The 13,869-nt window shown below is 47.2% G+C and overlaps 1 protein-coding gene across 1 annotated transcript in view; it reads left to right on the top strand.

The window, feature by feature from the left end:
• The window catches only part of CDYL2 (chromodomain Y like 2), a 150,736-nt gene that overhangs the window by 123,773 nt on the left and 13,094 nt on the right, over positions 1 to 13,869 (top strand). The window contains exons 4-5 of the mRNA XM_084905121.1: positions 5,685 to 5,857; positions 12,020 to 12,230. Of these exons, the coding sequence (XP_084761247.1) occupies positions 5,685 to 5,857; positions 12,020 to 12,230 (384 nt within the window). The remainder of the gene's footprint in view (positions 1 to 5,684; positions 5,858 to 12,019; positions 12,231 to 13,869) is intronic.

The raw sequence follows: 13,869 nt of genomic DNA, 5'->3' as shown, positions 1-13,869 counted from the left end.
TCCTTGGACATACAAGTTATGAAATTGTGATGAAGTTCAATTTATTTTTTCTAGGTAACTTTTTTAATGCTATTTATTCTGACATCTGAGGTCAGTTGTTGGCAAACTGTGGCTCTCGAGCCACATGTGGCTCTTTGGCTTCTTGAGTGTGGCTCTTCCACAAAATATCATGGCCTAGGCGAGTCTCTTTTGAAGAAGTGGCATTAGAAGTTTAAAAAATGTGGCTCTCAAAAGAAATTTCAGTCGTTGTACTGTTAATATTTGGCTCTGTTGACTAATGAGTTTGCCGACCACTGGCCCAGTGTATCCAGTACACTTAGGAAGGCCCAGGTTGGGTGGTGTGGGAATTGCTAAATCCTTGACCTTGCAATCACATGTCCTATCATAGACTAGGGCTGTTTTATGGGATTGTGGGTGTGACCCTCAGGAATGATGACAAGTGTAAGAAAAGGATGTAGCTAAAATCTGTGCAGTTTGTGGGTTTCGTAGCTGCTTGTTGCCCCTCTTTTAAGCATGATGTTCTGGGCTCTCTCCCTCCTCCACCTTCAGGAACCATCTGGGGGTTTTGTGCTGAGCAGACCTTTGTGTCAGCTTCAGAGAAGTCCAGATCATGGCTTACCTCGAAGGCTGCTCTGTACAAGTTTATACACCTGCAAACCTTGTTATTTTTAAGCTCATCATAAAGCATCCAACTGAGACCAATTCTTGGATTTTTTTTCTACTTCACTGCTTTTTAAAAGCATGCTTTAAAAGACACAGCATTTTCCTTCGATTAATCGAGTGAGTGTGAAGTCTCCCAGTTCATCCTGGCTCCTTGGAGCAGCCTTGTGTGTGAACTGTTACTCATCATGGAAAATGTGTTGCCTCTAACTGATGTAAGGTGCATCGGTTCTTACCTCCTGTGGGCTTAGTTAATTAGAGGTCCATCTCCAATTGGTGTCTGTTGGTAACAGAATGGCAGAAAAATGGAGAAAAACAACAACACATTGATCTGTTGTTTATAGCTGCTCCACAACTGTGTGGATTGACTATGGATAAACCGGCAACTGGTAAAGTAGTCCCGAGAGAAAGGTCCTGTTGAAATGAAGAGGTGGTGTTAGTGGAGGAATGCGGACTTTGGAGTCTAGTCCTGCCTGCACCAACTCACCACGTCTGTTACCTTAGGAAGTTACTTTGCCTCCCTGAGCTCCCTCACCTTTAGAAGTTATACAGTGTCCTGCTTGTCTGCAAAGAGGCTCACAGAGTACCTGGCACATAGGAGGTATTCGATGGGTGTTCCTGTCATTGTTAAGAGGGAACAGAAGCCATTTAATGGCCACCAGCAGACTCAGTCTTGCTCACTCTTGGAGGAACTGGGAGGGCCACCTTCATGGTCATAATTGAATTCCTTTTTCTAATTGACAGTGGCCTCATGGGCAAAAATTCATACATTACTAGGTTTGTTAACTAGATTCTGAGGTCAGTGGGTATGTTGTAATAATTCTCCTCTTTGGAATAAAGCAAAGAACCAGGAAAATAATGGAATGCTCTTTAAGGAAAGAGCCAGCAACTTAGATTGCCCAACGTCTTAGAGATTCAAAGCTCATCAGCTTCCCCATTAGGAGAGGACCCCAAGCCCTCACTCAATTCCTGGTTTTCTCCAGTGCTCAGAGACACACACCAGCATCAAGGGGCACACCTGACATGTGGGAGTCAACCCTTGGCCCTCTTGATCATCCTTCCCTCCCCCCATATCCACAACATCCCCAAGGCCTGTTAACTTGAGTATCTTGAATAGCTCTCAAATGTGTTTCCTCTCAATTTCCTTCATAACCCTTATAGTTCAGACCACTAGGCTGTCTCTTCTGGACTATTATAATAAACTGGTAACAATCTTCCCCCTTTCACGTGTCCTGCCTTTTAATCCATTCACCACAGGGTAGGCAGAGTGATCAGTTGAAGAGCTAATCTAATCAAGATACACTTTCTATTGTTAAGAATCAAAAACTGTCATGTGGCCTAGGGGGAGTGATGCATTCTGACCCTGCTCATCTCTTCAGCTCCATCTCTTATCACACATCACTCTTCTCTCCTCTTGCATTCCAGTTACTCTGGCCTTTTTCCATGCCCACATCTGACCCAGAACCTTTGTATATACTTGTCTTTCTGACCAAAAATTTTTTATTTTCCTTCTAACTTAGCAGACCTTTGCTCTTCATTCAGATCTCAGCCCAGCCATCACTTCTGCCAGAGAGTCTTCCCTCACCTCCCTGACCGGATCAGGCCTTTTATATGCTTTCCTAGCACTGTGCACCCCTGCCTACCAGAACTTATTGCAGCTTTTAGTATACATGTAATAGTGTGATAATTTGCTAAATGTCTCATTCCACCCATTAGCCTATAAACTCTTTGAAGGTTGGGTACTGTGGCATTCGTTCAATTTAATAAATATTTATTAAATCCTAGTATGTGCAAATTTCTGGACTAGGTGTTACAAGGGTTAAAGTGCCCTAAACTTAGCATCTTAAGACAACAAACATTTATTATCTCATAGTTTCTATGGGTCAGGAATCCAGTCTTGGCTTAGCTAATGCTTCTGGCTCAGGGTCTCTCATAAGCCTGCTGTCAAGGTGTTGGCTGGGGCTGCAGCCTCACCCAATGGCTCAACAGAGGAGGATCCACTTCCAAGCTTTCCCTTTCAGATCCTCACTGGCCAGAGACATCAGTGCCTTGGTATGTGGCTACTCCACGTGAACTATGAGTAACTGCTCCATGCGCTACTCACTAGCTGGCTACTTGCTTCCCTCAGACTGAGAGCTCGAAGAAAGGGAGTCAGCGGGAGAAGAGAGCCAGGACAACCTCTAGTCTCTTTGTATCCAAATCTTCTTGTGAAAGGGACATCCCATTACTCTGCTGTATTCTCGTGGCTGGGAGTGAGTCACTGGGTCCGGTCTACACGCCAGGGCTGGGGATTGCACAGGGGCGTGAATACCAGAGGAAGGGATCACCGAGGGCCATCACTGAGGCTGCCCACACAGGGATTGGAATTAGGTAGGAGGCAGGATTCGCTAAGGATGCACACATGGGACAAGGGAGAGCGTCAGAGTGGGGAGTTTAAATACCTGGGCTGTCAGGAGAAGGAAGAGGGTGCCTTTACTTGGGTACTTGGGAAGGCCTTCAGGAGGGTGGCTGCAGTGGAGGTGGCCCTGGGTGACTGAGCTCAGCAAGTAAAGATGAAGTGGAGAGGGGGACCCTGATCTCCTCCCACCTCACACCCCTTCGGAAGCCTTTGATTATCTGGTTCCAACCCACGGCAGGTCAGAAGCTAGAAGTAGCAGGGGAGGAGGATGCTTTCTCTAGTGGACACCGACAGCAGGAGCGAGTGTCAGGGAAATAATTCTCACAAACAGATTTAGGGCTTTAATATGTAGAGAGCTCTGGGAGCGTTCGTTCTAGAGGCAAACCCAGGATCCCCTGAGGGGACCGGTCTGATCCAGGCCAGCAAGTGGCCACCGAGTAGTGACAGCGGCAGTGTATTCTGTGTAAGAAGGTAAAGGAGGGTGATGCGTTTAACACAGTTTACTTTAAACAAGCCGGTTACATTATAAAACTCAGGTCCTTCAAGAAGGTCCTCAGCCACCCGTCCAAATTGGATTATCAACATGAGACAGGCAACGGCATAGATAGTATACTCACCAGACACAATTTTTTTTTTAAAAATTAAGAAATGTAGTTTGTACATTTGTTGCATCAACAAAACTCAAATTTGCTTTCCATTTAATTCACAAAGGAGGTGGCTGCTGCGTTTGATTTTGTGTTTTTACTAATTGACAAGCAAGTGTGACCTCAGAGAGAGACTACTCTCTGGGCCATGAGTAGAATCACGCCTTACAGCAGGTTCACGTGTGGGTCAGACTGTCTGCTTTTGGAGGCAGATACATGAAAAGACCCACAGAGAGTGGCCTGTTACATTTTTTGATGTTCAAAATGGGTTCCTGTGGCTTACACCCTGTGAGAGTGGAAAGTGCTTCTCCGTCCCTCTCACGGAGCACGCATAGGCCGGCAGATGCGGATTCAGACGGACGTCTAGCTGTGTTATTCACTCAAATCCATCCGTTTATTTAAGTCACCCTACAGTGTGGAGCAGTAGAAAGAGAAGGAGTGTTGGGGTGAAATTTGCATCGTGGTTCTGCCTGTTACTGGTGACCTTGGACAACCTCACTTCTCCGAGTTTTCCTTGCTCTGCCTGCAAAATCGGGATGCCATTCTCTTTCTTCCAGGATTTCTGTTTGGAATAAAATATCATGTGGAAATTACACTGATACCTCTAAGTGCTTAACAAATGGGGGCTCCCTAAAAAGTATATTTAAAAAAAAACCCACAATACTTTCAGAACATTTCAACATTGTATCCTATGATTATGCCTATTGAATAATCAATAATGATTCTTTAAGCCTGGTTGGTGTGGCTCAGTTGATTGGGTGTCATCCCATGTTCTGAAAGGTTGTTGGTTCAATTCCCAGTCAGGGCACATACCTGGGTTGTGGGCTTGGTCCCTGATAGGAGGCAATGTTCTCTCACACAGATGTTTCTTTCTCTCCCTTTCCCTTTCCCTCTTTCTAAAAATCAATAAAAATTTTTAAAATAAAATAAAAGCCTATTTACTTATTGTCTCCCCCAAGGCACTCTCAGCTTTACCCAGGTAAGTGCATACCTTGTTTTCTCTTACCATACCCTTTCTGAGCTTATTTTTTCTTTTCTCATAACTTCTGTTGGATTGAGTGATTGAGCTTTCTTTATGTACTTTAAAGAAGTTATCCATGAGTTATGTTCACATAGTAAAACCTAAATGTAATCATTACCAGATACATAACTTAGGTATGCTCTAACTCTGGTCACCCCTTCTCTCATCTGACACAATATTAGTGTTCAGGACCATAGATCTACCTTGTGCACCTCCCATTAGTCATTATTAGTATGGTGATTTTTATCATCAGTTCTTATATTGATTTATTAACATATTCACCAGTTTCTTTGGTGGCTTTGTTCCTTAAATGTCAGGTTTTGTGGCTTTTTTTTTCTTTTCTGAATATAATTTTCTTCTTGAAGTGCATCCTTTTTTAGTTCTTTCAGTGAGAGTCTAAGTGTGGTAAACATTCTCTTATTGAAAATGCCTACTCTTTACCCTTGCTTTTGAATGATAGTTGAGCTAGATACAAAATTTATGTTGGATGGCTATTTTTTGGTACCTTGAACATTTTATGGGTCTGATGGCAAAGCCCACTTCTTATCCATAAGCTGCGTAAGGGTCTTTGTTGAATTAAGGATGAGCAAGAGTATAGAATTAATTTGGCTTTTTAGAGATGGCTTACATAGCTCACCTACTGTGAGCAGGAATTTCCCCCCTCGCCTTGAAAAGGGCTAACCAAGCAAATGCTGGAAGATTTGCAGAGTTACCAGGGAGTAAAGGACTCCAAGCCAGGCTTCCAAGTCTGCAGCCAGTGACCCCTCTGCCTCCTCCATAGCCTTCTGTGCCTGCTTCAAGGAGGGTGAAGGGGAGCTCTGATTTTGCTGTTTCTTTGCGACATCTGGATATGGCTCAAAATCAGGGGAGGCTCCCTGCTCAGACAGAGCAGATTTACTCACCTCTGCCCTGGCTTCCAGACAGACACTTAACATCTCCACAAATCCTTTTCTGCCCACAGATCATGAAGGAGGTCCGGCGAGCCCTCTGCAACGCAGCCACAGATGACAGCAAGCTGCTGCTCCTCAGTGCGGTGGGCAGCGTGTTCTGCAGCGGCCTGGATTACTCCTACCTGATTGGCCGGTTGTCCAGTGACCGGCGAAAGGAGAGCACCCGCATTGCAGAATCCATCAGGTGAGCTCTGCTCCTGTTCGGACACTAGGGCCCCCTCCTAGGATTGCCAAATTGAGCACACAAAAATACAGGCTGCTCAGTTAAACTCTTCAAACAACAAATAATGATGTTGTTGTTTTTAGCATAAGTATGTCCCATGCAACGTTTGGCATATACTTACAGTAAAAAAATACTTGTTGTTTATATGAAATTTGGGAGTTTGATTAGATGTCCCATATTTTCCTGCCCAAATTAGGGATGCTTTTACTCCATAAGATTGCACTTTATTCTTTTGATCCCCCAAATATTTTATTTTCTTATATTCAGTCCAGCGTCTGGTAATGCCCATCATTATCCACACTTCTCCTGCCCTCTGTCTGAGGGTGAAATCTTTGACTTTCTGGGCATTTCTGTTCTGGGGAGGAGGATGGATGGGTTCCCTGGGCGGTGTGGGGAGTATTTTCCTCTCTCTTGTTGCCTTTGGGTGATATCTGATCCCCACAGTCAGTATCTCTTTTGGGACACTAACGGGCAGTTATGTCCCCCTTCTTTAGAGATTTATCAAAAGCAGGTGAGCTCCTGTGATTTCCAGCAAGGTCTGCCGGAGTGCACCCTCACTCACTGCTCACCTCAGACAGGAGTCACAGTTCAGTAATGCTGCCTTGGTCTCTTGAGAAGGAACACTTATTCCGCAGGCTGTCAGGGAGCCTTGGGCTACAGGTTAGGGATTTTCTGGACCCTCCAGCCTCACTGTGTGGTGACATCGTCACACGGAGGCTGATTCCCATGAGGCTGTGGGAGCTTTCAGGGTATGCAGAGTCTCCAAGAGATGGCACGGGGATGGCCTCACACGCACGTGGGGTTCTGAGTCCCAGTCACGGTGATGCACTCACTGGAATCTATGCTCCAAACACCTGTGTGCTTCCTGCTGCAGAACTCCTGTCTCCCCCAAAAGAGACACGGAAATCCCAATGATGTTATTTGAAAAAGCATGTGGTTTCATGCAGCTCTCAGGCTCTCTGGGTGCAGACAGCCCTGGCCATGGCCACGGTGGTTTGTTCTCTGCTCCTGTCAGGCGGCAGGGGAGCAGCAGGTTCCTAGTAAGCCTCCTTCCTCATTTATGGGACCATTGGAGATGGGGTGCCCATCTCTATAGCTTAGGAGCACCTTGGCCGTAGCCTTCATCTGGTTCAGTGGTTGGCAAACCACGGCTCAGGAGCCACATGCGACTCTTTGGCCCCTTGAGTGTGGCTCTTCTACAAAATACCACGTGCGGGTGTGATTGAAACTCTGTGGCCCATGCGCAGAAGTCAGTTTAGGGCCAAAAGAAATTTCAACCGTTTTCGTTGATTTTGGCTCCGTTGACTAATGAGTTTGCCAACCACTGGTCTGGTTTATGAATTTCTATGGAGGCATTAGCTGATTTCTAGAGGTCCCAATTTTGAGGAGATGCCGAGCACATTAGCTCACCACTGAAGAAAGGTAGCCAGTGGCATTAAAACATTTGCCTTCTCATCGGGAAGGTGAGTTTCTCTTAGGCAGAGTGGAGGGAGAGAGGGCCGTGGGAATTCTTCCCAGTGTGTCAAAGGGAGCAGAAGCTCGAAATTCATGAGCCGCCAGGGACGAGGGAGGGATGGGGAATGGGGTGTCCCCTAGGCCACAGGTTCTCAGCCCCAGCAGCACAGAGACTCCCCAGGGAGCTTTTCAAAACCCAGCTGCTTGGCAGCACCCCCAGGAGATTCTGAGTTAATGAGTATGGGGTAGGGCCAGCATAGCTTTGGTTTTAAAGTTCCCTCTGTGTTTCGAATGTGCCCCATCCCAACCAAGATGGTAATCTGAGAGCACCAGAGACTGAGAGCACTAAAAGTTGTAGAAACAAAAAGGTCCCTATTTTTATGCAAGAGAAGAAAGTTGGCTGTAAGAGAAGAAGGTGAAGAGGAAGGTGATGGAAGGGACAGGGAGGGTGAGAGTCTCAAGAAGGGACAGGTGAGGTGCAAACCGTATGCCTAGTAGAGAAGGGTGTCCCTGGGTCAGAAAGTGACCATGACTTGCTATTCACCACCACACCCCTCCAGGGAGGCCCAGCTCCGCTGACTTTGCAGTGCTCCCTCCAACAGCCACACTCCAGAATTGGGGCCACGATGTGCAGAGAAACATTTCCCAGAGAACGATCTTCAGGTTTCCAGAGGAGCATCGTGAGCAAAGGGCACTGTCTTAACTGAGTTTGGGCCACGCTAGACGTTCTGTCACCGCTCACACAGACTTCCCAGGCATATTAACCAGAGAAGTGTCTTGGGAAAGAACGTTGCTGAGACATATTTTAGCCATGGAACCTATAACCTATTGAGATGCCTCGCAGTTCTCCTGGGACGTGCATGTGCTGGGCTGCGCTGACCTGCAGGATCCTGAGCATGCCACACGGCCACAGCCATCGCTCCCCCAGCGGTGCTCCTCCACACGACCTGGTGCACTGCGCTCACTCTGTGGATGTTTGCTGCATGAACTAGCCGATGTGGGGGAGCTGGGGTGATCCATTCTGCAGAAGCCTCTCCCCAAGCCCCAAACAAAGCCGTCTGCCCCATCTTGAAAGAGGCTGCCCACACCTGAACTCCTCACAGGTGGTGCGGTGGCCTGCTGGCGGGGTGCTAGGACAAAGAGTGATCAGACGACCCACATGCAATACTTGGCCTGTCCCTGCACATAATAAGTACTTGGAAGAGGTGTAAAGAATTATTTTCACATTATTCCCAGTTTTAGCTAAGCCTGAGTCTAACGATGGAGTGGGCTCCCAAAGTGTCCCGTACATCAGGAGCTCACAGTCCCTGGACCAGCAGAGGGAGGGCTTCACCCTGTGGCTCTGGTTAAAAGGAATGAATAACTTTGTTCACAAAAGCAATGCTAGTTGCTCCTGGTAAAATCCAGACACCCCTGTGAGCAGAATTTTGCTTCTGAGTCTCCTTTATACCAGAAGGTGGCTCACAGACAACTGAATGTGGAATGAGAGCTGCAGCGATCACGGGTGCCTCTGTGTCAGGCACTGTGCCGGTGCCCTGGGTGGATGCCTCATGCAATTCTCATATGGCCTGTGGGGATACACCAGTGGCTTTCCCATCTTCCTAGTAAGAAAATGAGGCTGCAGAGACTGTGTAACTCATCCAAGATCTCACTCCACTTACGAGCACATTTGAGACTTGACTGCAAGTTTTTCAGATCCCAAAGTTTTTGCTCCTTCTGCTGCCTCTGAACAGCCCAGCAGCTCAGGCAAGCAAAAGCCACAGGACTCAGGTTGAGTGGAGGAAGCTTCAAGAGCCAGGGTAAGCGTGGCAGACATGGCTGCTGGGGAAGGCGGGGAGTCATCTCCCTAGCGCAGCCCCGCCATCCAGAATCAGATATCTGAGCAGCGTCTGTAATGCAATATCCTGTTTTCTATCTGGCTTCTACACCCTCCGGGCCCTTGTGATAGAGATCTGCTTGAGGTGAGAGGAGAAGGATGGGGAGATGGTCTGTGCATCATCTTTTTATGTCAAGGAAATGAACTGCTTGAGGTCAGTGGGAGCCATTTACATTTAATCCCTTAGCCCTTCTCTGGGGTCCTTGATGCCCCTGCATGGAGCTCAGGTTGGAAACCAAAGAGTAAAAGGCTCTGGGGTCTGGAAGGGAAAGCTTCTGGAAGGTCGTGAGAGTAGAGCTGAATTCCTGAAGGACTGTCATGTGGATGATGGAGCAGAGAGAATGCAAGTATAGAGAGACCACATGAAGTCACAATAGGAAGACGTCTTGATAGGGAAGGACCCTCTTGTTTGAAAGTGTCCAACAGAGGCCAGATGATGTGGGGAGAATTCTGTACCAAGTGGAATATTTGTCTCGATGACTCTTGAAGTCCTTCCCACTCTGAGATCTAGGATCCTGTATATTTGAGCGAGGGTCTTTAGGAATTGGAATGTCTGTCAAAAATCACCCAAACCCTGTGGGTCCAAGGATCCTGTAAACAAGCCCCATATCCCTGAAGACTCCAAATTGCATTTGGTAAAAAGCACCTGTTAAAACCAGTAACTGAAACCATTAGGTTGAGAAATCAAGCCAGGAAGTGGGCCTGGAAAACCAGAAATCAGAAGGCCATGGTGACAACATTCTTCTTTGCGGCAGTGTCCTTTTGGGGTCAGGTGCAGTGGGGCCAGAAGTGGCTGGGATAACTCCATCATGTACTCACAGAATCATACAAGAGTCAGGAAATGTGATGCCTCAAGCCTGGGTCATTCTTTCATGAAGACATATGGGTCATAAGGCACCCCCAACCCCAGCAGAATATTAAGAAGTCTCTCACAATTGAATTAAATCCCAACATATAATGATTGTAACCACATATTTTGATAAGAATTGGGGAGGGTGGTAACCATTGATCAGGGATGAATCAGATTTACATTTGTATTAGTTAAGTATTAGCTGCTGTAACAAATAAACCCAAATATAAACGATGGCTAGTTTGTGATAGAAATTTACTTCTACTATATGTGAACCTAAAATAGATGTTACTGATGAGCCCATGGCTTACCTCAAAGTGATGACTCAGGAACCCAGACTCCCTCTATCTTATTGCTCAATAAGATTGCCATGCCCATCAAGATGAAAAGGACTGGGAGGATTGCATGGTGAGAGGTTTCCACAAACCAGGCTTAGAAGTGCGTATATGGTTTCCACTCACATTCCTTTGGCCAGCACTAGGTTACTTGGCCACAGCCACTTTCAAGGGAGGCTGGGAAATGTGTTCTAGCAGTAGATTCAGGAAGAAGAAGGAAGGGGAAGTAGGGGGGATAAAGTCTGGTGAAGAAATAGTATGTTATTGCCACACATCTGTAGTCTTTGCTCTCATTCTGGGAGAATCCTGTATCTATTCAACAGCTATTTATTGAGTGTTAATATCAATATTATTGTATGAAACCAAGCAGTGCACAAAGCAGACCTATAGATTTTCATAGGGAGCTGTAGGGGAGGAGAATTTAAAAACAAGCAAGCAAGTGATTAAGATAATTGCAAATTGCGATAATGCTATTTTCCAAGAACTCTCAGAAGGGCTGTGTAGCTCATGCACAGAGAGCAGGGGTGCATAGACACAACATGAACCTGGAGACCTAAGCAGAGGTAGACCAAGGTCACAGTTGGAAGTTGGAATTTTATTCTTGTGAATTCTTGGTAGTTTCCAATGTATCACCAGAGAATAATGAAGGATGCAGATTTTCTAGACACCTTGGATCTTTCTTCCATGTCAGATTGAATATTAAAATTTTATAGATCTTATATAGCCAGTAGCAGGGAGGCAAAAAGTGTCTAAGGTAAAGGAAATAGAAGTTATTTCGGGTGGCTCTGCATAATGGATAAAGATGCAGGCTGTACCCTTGCTCAATGCAGAAGGTCATGGAGATAAAATGTTGCCTAATCCTGTAGCCATTATTCCAGATGCCTCATGCCCTCAGGGGAGTCCAGCATCTTTCCTCAATTTTGGTCACCCTAACTCATAGACCCTTGTCAGCATTCTAGAACCACCCTTGAGAATCTGGCATCCCTTTAGGTAATTTACAATTTTTCCTGGAATTGAAAGACATCTTAGATGTCATCAATCCCTACCCATGCCCACCATTCAAAGCTTGAATTCTCTCTATAATTTCACCTAAAGTTATCATCGAGCCAAGGCTATTTCCGATAATGAGGAGTTCACACCTCACTACCTTCAGCCAGTGCTGTTGGATCATTCCTTCTCTCCTTGAGTTCAAATATGCCTCTTTGTAACACCCTCTCTTTGGTTCGGTTCTGGTTCTGTATATTAACATTCAGATTGTCTTTCTAGGGATATGTACAGTTTTTTGTCAGTGTGTAGGGAGTAGAAGGGCAGTGTTAGCTCAATGGGCATGACCTAGGGCCATGTGGGCAGACCCTGACAAGTGGTCACCCATTAGGTCCCCTCTGGGAAACTGGCACCAACCTCAGAGGGTGGCATGCCTGTGACTGCAGCTCAGTGGCCCAGCGTCTGGGAGAATGAGACCCTGGCCTGGCACCTGCTCTTCTCTGAGGACCTACAGGTGCTTCACTGCACCTGGGGAAGCTATTTCAGCCTCACTACAATCAAGGGCGTCACATGATCTCAGCAAGCCTGGCCACCTGTTAAAGAGGGTCTTCTCTTTTCCCCAGGGACTTTGTGAAGGCCTTTATCCAGTTTAAGAAGCCCATCGTGGTGGCAATCAACGGGCCCGCCCTGGGCCTGGGTGCCTCCATCCTGCCCCTCTGCGACATCGTGTGGGCCAGCGAGAAGGCCTGGTTTCAGACCCCCTATGCCACCATCCGCCTCACGCCTGCCGGCTGCTCCTCGTACACCTTCCCCCAGATCCTGGGTGTCGCGCTGGTAAGCCTCCTCGTAAGCAGGCGGAGTGGTGCTCAAGCAGGTCATAGAACCCACTGTAGGCTGTGGTCCGACTCTACACCAGCAGCCAGAAGCAAGTTTGGGCAGGGGTGAGTCTTGAGAGCTCAGAGAGGCCATGGTGACAACCCCTGTGCCACCATCTGCATAGGGTGGGGCTAGTGCTTGACAGCCATTAACTCAGTTTATCCTCAAGACACACCTGTAAGGTAGGACTACTGTTATCCCCTCTTGACAGATGTGGAGACTGAGAATCACAGAGGTTAAGTGAGTTGTCTCAGGTCACACAGCAGCAATGGAAGTTGTGGAATATAAACACAGAGAGTGCCTGTGCTCTTAACCAGTATGCTATAAAATGGAACCAATCTCTGATGAGTGAGTCTGCGACTAGCACCACTAGGATATAGGAAGGGTTCAGAAAGTGGTTGGTCTACTGTGTCTGAGAGGTAGCCCTTTGAGATGGATTCGATGTGGTGCAGCTTTCACCAAGGTCTGCTTCGGCCCCCCAGGACTGCTTGGGAGCATTCTTCCTGCAGATGCTGCTGATCCTGGGAAACCCCAGAAAACTACCAAAGAATCACCATCCATATAACAGGGCCAAACCTCACAGGGGCGAGTGAGGAGGCTCCCAGCGGGGGCGCTGCTTGAATGAGTCTAGAAGGATGGGAGCCGCCCTCCCACCGCTTCTGAGTGGGCTGTCTCTCTTTGATGAAGCATGAAGCAGGAATAGCAACCAAGAGACCAGCAGAGGTTACCCTCAGCCCTCAAACCCACCAGCACCACATCTATGCAGCAGGGCCTGCAGTGGGGACAGATACGGCCATTCAGGACTCAGCAGTGCCCGGGGGCTGCTCCAGGCCGCTCAGTCTCATGGGTAACAGAAAAATGAGGCAGGCAGGGAGCCCGGGAAGCAACACTTTCCCTTTTGATCTCAGCCACCGTGTTCTGCCCCAGCTCACTGCCACTCCAGTTCCTCCCCGTCCTCTGTGGTCACAGAAATGTTAACTTTGTGTAGTCTTATCTCTTTTTTCCTCCTTCATTGCAATCATTTCTGAAACTCCAAGAATGTGGCTGTTGGAGACACGTTCTTCTTGTAGACTGCATCCTGTTTGGCTCCTTCTACTGAGTTCCTTTCATTTCTCCTGAGACCGAGGTGTTCCTAAATAAGTATAATGATATATGTTTGTCTTCCAACCTCTAACCAAATGCATTCTATGGACTTGTGACCTGACCAAGTTTTCCACTCTGGAGTGCAAAATTGTCCTGTGGGTCACCATGACCTATCAGTGACAACCAGAACAAAGGGGGAAGCAGGGACTCATCATCCTGAAAGAGATAAGGACCCTGTCACATGGCCATGGCCACCACGCCCTAATTATCAGTGTGAGAGTCACCTGTTGGTAAATTTCAGCGGTGACAGCACTATGCTCTGTTTGTGCCCAGGCCCTTATCCACGCAAGTCCTCCCAGAAGTCTGACAGCTGTGAACTCCAAAGCAAAAAGTAGTTTTTTTGGGAGTGGGATGCAGAGGAGCCCTCAGAAGGCAGGGGTTACTTTCCACCTTTCAAGACTGGGCAGTGTCTGTGCACAGCCCTGGGCCACCAGGAGAGACACTGCTCTGTGTT

The sequence above is a fragment of the Pipistrellus hanaki genome (assembly GCF_964339955.1).
Source record: "Pipistrellus hanaki genome assembly, chromosome: 15".
Taxonomy (NCBI): domain Eukaryota; kingdom Metazoa; phylum Chordata; class Mammalia; order Chiroptera; family Vespertilionidae; genus Pipistrellus; species Pipistrellus hanaki.
This window is presented reverse-complemented; position numbering and strand designations above follow the sequence as displayed.